This window comes from Nicotiana tabacum, chromosome 4 (genome assembly GCF_000715075.1).
Source record: "Nicotiana tabacum cultivar K326 chromosome 4, ASM71507v2, whole genome shotgun sequence".
NCBI lineage: Eukaryota > Viridiplantae > Streptophyta > Magnoliopsida > Solanales > Solanaceae > Nicotiana > Nicotiana tabacum.
Genome location: NC_134083.1, coordinates 45,653,746 through 45,659,584, shown reverse-complemented (window position 1 = coordinate 45,659,584; position 5,839 = coordinate 45,653,746). Strand labels below are relative to the sequence as shown.

The following is a 5,839-nucleotide window of genomic DNA, read 5'->3' as shown; positions in this document are numbered from 1 at the left end:
TTTCGTCACCAATTTCACTTGACAAAACTCACGAATTCCAATTACTAAGAAAATTCTCCCATAAGGTAATCAAGTTTCAATTTCACTAGCCCTCTAAATAAATAAAATTAAATTATTCCAAAAATTATGGCTTAAACTTTAAAATAATAAAAACATCTCAAATCTTTAACAATACTCAAAAGACCAAAATATTTAAATTATTTTCAGAAAGATAATTTAATGATTAAAAGCCTAGAGTTCAAGTTGTAGTGCTATAAATTTGAGTTGTTAGTCTTTATTCAGCTGGACATTTTCTATTTTTTTTATTAACTATGTAAATTAGGGATGTACATGGAACGGGTTGGTTCGATTTTTATCAAAATCAAACCAAACCAATTATATCGGTTTGGATTGTTCGGTTTTGTTGGATTTTCGGATTTTTAATTACATAAATATTATTTCAATCTTACTTTGTTAAATTTTTTAGAAATAAATATATATTCAGTAAAAATTAAAAAATTGAAAAACATATGATCTATAAAAATATTCTTATGGGAGCATTTTCTTAGTAATTGAAATTTATGAGTTTTGTCAAGTGAAATTGGTGATGAAAATGGAGAAGACATCAGTAATGGAGGAAATCGGATAAGGGAGAAAGAAAAAGGAAAACAAAAAGAGAAGAAAATAAAAAAGAAGAAAGAAAAGAGAAAGGTAAAGAAAAAAAGTACTAATAAAAAGGAAATAGTGTTTGTAATACACTTTAATACAATTAACGAAAGAGCTAATTATATTGGGTGGATTCCGTTTCGAAAATGGCATATATGAGCCAACTGTGTAACTCTAAGGGCATATATGGACCAACTATGTGACGGTAAGAGCATATTTGAGCTAAAATATTAACGAAGGGCAAATGTGCTCAATTTCGTATAGTATAAGGGCATATTTGGACCTTTTCCGTTATAACAATTATAACAATTGGTTAGTAGTTTATCTTAACTTATTAGTACTCCTATTAATTAATTTTCTCTTTTATTGGCTCTAACAAAATTTTCATCTGAGAAGACAATTATTGAAACTTAATAGGTCGTTTCATCATTTGTTGGAAAATACAGGCATACTTTGTCTTTTAATCGGGAGGGTTTGATCAATGACAGTGTAAGACCCGAGAGCTTATGCTTTAAACCCACAAATCAATGGCCCTTTTTCTGTCACCATCTTCCTTAAACCCTTCGCTTTCTTCTCCCGACAACCAACATTGTACTACAAACTCCCTTCCCAAACCTGCGCAACTCACTACTGGTCATGCCGTCCCTTCCAATCTTCCATCTCTCTCGACCATATCGTCACCTACAACCCCAATAACTCCATTACTAAAACTGCACAAAGACAACTCTCCTCACTCTTCTTCCGACCATCTGTTTCCTTCACTTTCTTTTTCCAATATTCTCTTCTTTAAATCAGCGTATAATGTTCAGGTTATAGCTGGGGAGAACGAGCCGGAAGAGAAGCTCATCGGCCGCTTTCGTAGAGAGGTTCTCAGGGCTGGAGTTATCCAAGAGAGTAAGCGCCGAAGATTCTTCGAATCCACTCAGGAAAAGAAGAAACGCAAGTCTCGTGAAGCTGCTAAACGAAACAGCAAAAGGTTTGCCTCGAATGTTGCATTTTTATTATCGTTGTTCTTTAATTCATTGGGTGTTAATCTTTTATCTATTCAATTTTATGCTCTTCAGAAAGAATGGTATGAAATTTGTTATGTGTTGCAGTAAATAAATAGATAAATATACATATTCCACCACAAACATTTGCTCTTCAGTTTTCGATGGTTCTGTTCTGTTTGCACTTTTTGTTGAAGTTGCCTGGGTTAGTCAATTTCTTTGTAGAGGAATTCCATGTATCACAGCAAAAGTATAAAGCACTTTAATGGGTGCTAAAGGCATTTTGAGGTTAGAACAGAGAAGCATCAGATAGTGTAGCTGAGCCCCTTAAAATTTGGCCAGGTGAGGCTTTGCCCCTTGAAACTAAGTTTGTGGCAATGTTGAGCTTATGCTTTCACATGATATCGTAAGGCCCTTAATTCTAAAGGTGGGTAGTCTACCACTATTCTCCCTGACATTTTCATGATCCTTTAACAATTAGAAGGAAAAAAAACTAAACATTTGTTTCTGCCCCAAATCAGTTTATGCACATCCTTCTTTTGACTGCCCCAAAAATAGTGTTCAGGTCCTGGAAACTGAAAATTTTAAACTTCGGTTCCACTTTTGTTATTCTAAAAATAGCTTTCTCTTTAGTCCATCTTAGAAATTTAAAAACTAATCAATCAGATTTGCACCAATCGCAAACTAGCTGCGATCGGTTATATAAATCATGTGCATCCATTTTACTCTACTCAGGTCCTTCAGTGTTAAGAGAATTCACTCATCATAGTTAGACTATTCTATATCAACCATGAACCTATAGCAACCCTTCTGACATTTTTGTTATAGCCGTCAACATACCACAATCTATACGACCATCCTTCTTTATCCGTGTTTGGGACCGATTAAACTTTGCGAAACTCACCTAAGTGGGGTTCCCATCTTAAAAAATGGAAAGGAAATGGGGAAAATACATGCCTTGTTCCAAAAGTTTGAGGGGTTTGATCGCCTAACCAAGATATTATGGAGGTCTATAACAAAAGTGAAATAAATTCCTTCAAGACATAATGTATCTGGCTTGCATAAGCAGCTTTTCTTCTCTTATTGCTTGTTGCAGAGTAGGTCATTCACATTTATGAGCAGATGCCTAATGCTGACTTTAGTTCTGCGCAACTAATTTGGTGTTAGAAAGTTATATTTATCAGTTAAAACCATCTTGATTTCAGCATTTTCTGTTGTGAAATCTGCTAATATTAATTCAATGTTTATTTCCATACCTCTAAAAGATATGGGGCCAATTACCAATATCTCCTACATTTTTCTTCCATTCCTAATGAATATGTGTTGTTTCTGTCTCATAGCTTCTTTTAATCCTTTGGTGAAAACATATTGGACATGCCTTTCTCTGAAAGTTTTCACAGTTCAGTTATGGTCATGCCTAGTTTCTGCTAAGTGCAGCATGCTGAAAAACTCCTGATTCCAGCTAGCTGAGCGCCTGAGCCCAAGTATTTGCTAGTACTATCATACTGTAAGCACAATTAACTGGTGGATGCTCGCTTTTCCTTTTCGCCCTCTTTTGCTCTTTTGAAAGTTCGGGGTTGGGTGTCAGCAGCTAAAAAAGTCATAGGTCCTTTAAATATAAAATAAGATGCCTTCCTAGTGTGGATTTTGTCCAGATAGGTAAAGTGAAACCTGGAATCTTTTAGAGAAGCATCTTGGTGTTATTTTTTCCTAGGAGTCACAATTGAATTGCATTAATTCGTTAATTTAAATGTGTTGAGATGATAACTCTTTGCAATGCCTGGCCATTTTCAATCCCTAGCCATTTCCCAACAATGAGTGATTTGAATTCTTCAGTTTTTGGATGCTTATGACAAACCCATTCCTTTAAAGAAGAAGCATTTGGGTATTATCTTTTCCTAGGACTCACAATTGAATACGTTAATTCGTTAATTAGAATGCATTGAGATGCTAACTCTTTGCAATGCCTGACCTTCTTTAATCCCTAGCCATTTCTTATCAATGAGTAATTTAAATTCTTCCATTCTTTGGATGCTTATGACAAACCCAACATTTACTGATTTCTGAAACTCTTGTGGGCACTTCTAAAGGAAGGTCTTTTTATTTAATATTGAAGAAGCTACATTGCATTTTTGAACACTATTATATCAGCAAGAGTGTGTTTAGAGTATCCTTAACTGCATCTTGTGGACTGGCTGGAGAGGAACAAGGCATGCTTTGAGGGGAAGAGGTTGCAGATATACAACAACAACAACATATCTAGTGTGGTCCCACAAGCAGATACCTAGAATAAAAAACAAATGTATTAAGAATTTTGTGTTATAGTAATACTCTAGATAGATTGGATCATTATTTGGACTTTATGTACTTGTTACTTGTTAGAGGGGAATATGTAACATGTTTGGTGTAAGAGCTGTAGGGATGTCTTGTACTTGTTTCTTTACCATCTTGGCACCAGTTGATAAAACTTTTTGACTTTTCAAAAAAAAAAAAATATCGGCAAGAATGTGTTTACACTTTTTCACATAATTGTCTAAAAATAGGGATCAGAGTTCATTTGGGGGTGTGCAAAACTTCTCCTAGCATCCAAGTTAGCTTTCTTTTGTTCCTTTGGAGTTTTTTCATTACATCTCTTGTCATATTCAATGGACCATTGTTTCAAAGTGCCAGACACAAGTGGTAACCTGGAAGTAGACTGCATGGACGAAATTTTTAAACATAGGGGATTGGACGAGCATAGTCCATAGCATTATGCTTCCTCTCCTTCCTTCCCTGTCGCCTGTGCAGGGGAGAAATGAGAATTACGAAGGCAGCCCTTCGAAAACTTCCGAAATGATGATGCACACTTTAATCTGATGGTGCTAACTTGAGGAATATAATTGAATGGCATTTGCAGTTGTTCATTGACTTTGGTGCTAAGTCTATCAGGTCTTATTTGATTCTATTTTCTTCACTTTCAGCCATGTGATCACAGGTTCTAGAGTAAGTTTGGGCTGGTATATTTAGCTCTAGTCCCTGAAATAATGGATATATTTGGTGAATTTGAGGTCAGCAAAAGATAGATTACCTTTTGTCATATTAATCTTGGGAAGTAATAGATTGAGTGTAAGATAAACCGATTGGAGGGAGGTAATGAGCAAGAGATTAAATGGATCCTCTTGGGAATAGAAACTTGCATTTTAATTCATTATCAGATTTGTCAGATGTTGACAACTTGAGTTCTTTTGTTGTATTAATCTTGGGAAGTAATAGATTGAGTGTAAGATAGACCGATTGGAGGGAGGTAATGAGCAAGAGATTAAATGGATCCTCTTGGGAATAGAAACCTGCATTTTAATTCATTGTCAGATTTGTCAGATGTTGACAACTTGAGTTCTTGTGCTTGTCCTTGCAAATTTTGCCTTCAAATTGGATAGCTTAGTTTTAGTGTTGTTAACTCTTAATGTATCGTATGGACCAGATTAACAATTGCTAATGATGGCTAACCAAGCTTTTCCTCCGTATTTGCAGAAGGCATCAACCGAAAGCTCCACTATGGGATACACGGGACACTTTGAAGGATGAGGGGTATAAGTCCGATGAAGATAGCTGGGACCTCATTGATGTGGAAGTACCCTATACTTAACCTTAATGAGCACAGTGAAAAGGAAGTGGTTTGGGAACAAAGGTTTTCATATAACAAATTTGATTGAAGTGCAAAGAGCTTCTACATAGCTCTCACTGATTTTGCTATAGAACCTGGCTATATCTGCAGTTTGATATTTTGTAAATCAATAGGAATATATTGATGTTGGAAATGCACTAGTTTCACCACAATGGCTGCCCTGAGCTTTTACAAGTTTATATTGAAGATCAATGAAAGGTTGTTGCATATATGCTTTTTAGATTTTAGTGGTGATTTTGCAATATGTGGCGACCAGTGGTGATTTTGCAATAGTTATAGTGTGCAAGCAAAGCCAAGAGAATTATGTTTTGCACTACTGCTATTAATCCGAGCAGTATTACTTTTTTGGAGTTGCAAATAGATGCAACCCTAGTCCCTACCACCTCTCCCGGTCTTTAACCATCTATAAAGAGAGGCCTTGCAGTGAATTGAACTGGATAACAAGCTGGTTAATACCTTTTGGTTTATGGATACCTAGCTTCATTTTCTGCCATTCCTTTCTTGTTGCATAAAAGTGGAGCCTTGACGTATCTGGTAAAGT

General features: G+C 35.7%; 1 protein-coding gene across 1 annotated transcript; it reads left to right on the top strand.

Moving 5' to 3' along the window:
• The first annotated feature begins 1,117 nt into the window (after positions 1–1,117).
• LOC107822371 (small ribosomal subunit protein bS21c-like) lies at positions 1,118–5,525 on the top strand. Its single transcript, XM_016648903.2, has 2 exons — positions 1,118–1,621; positions 5,145–5,525. The coding sequence occupies exons 1-2, from the start codon at positions 1,173–1,175 to the stop codon at positions 5,257–5,259; spliced, it is 564 nt and encodes a 187-aa protein (XP_016504389.1). The 5' UTR covers positions 1,118–1,172; the 3' UTR covers positions 5,260–5,525.
• Positions 5,526–5,839: the final 314 nt, after the last annotated feature.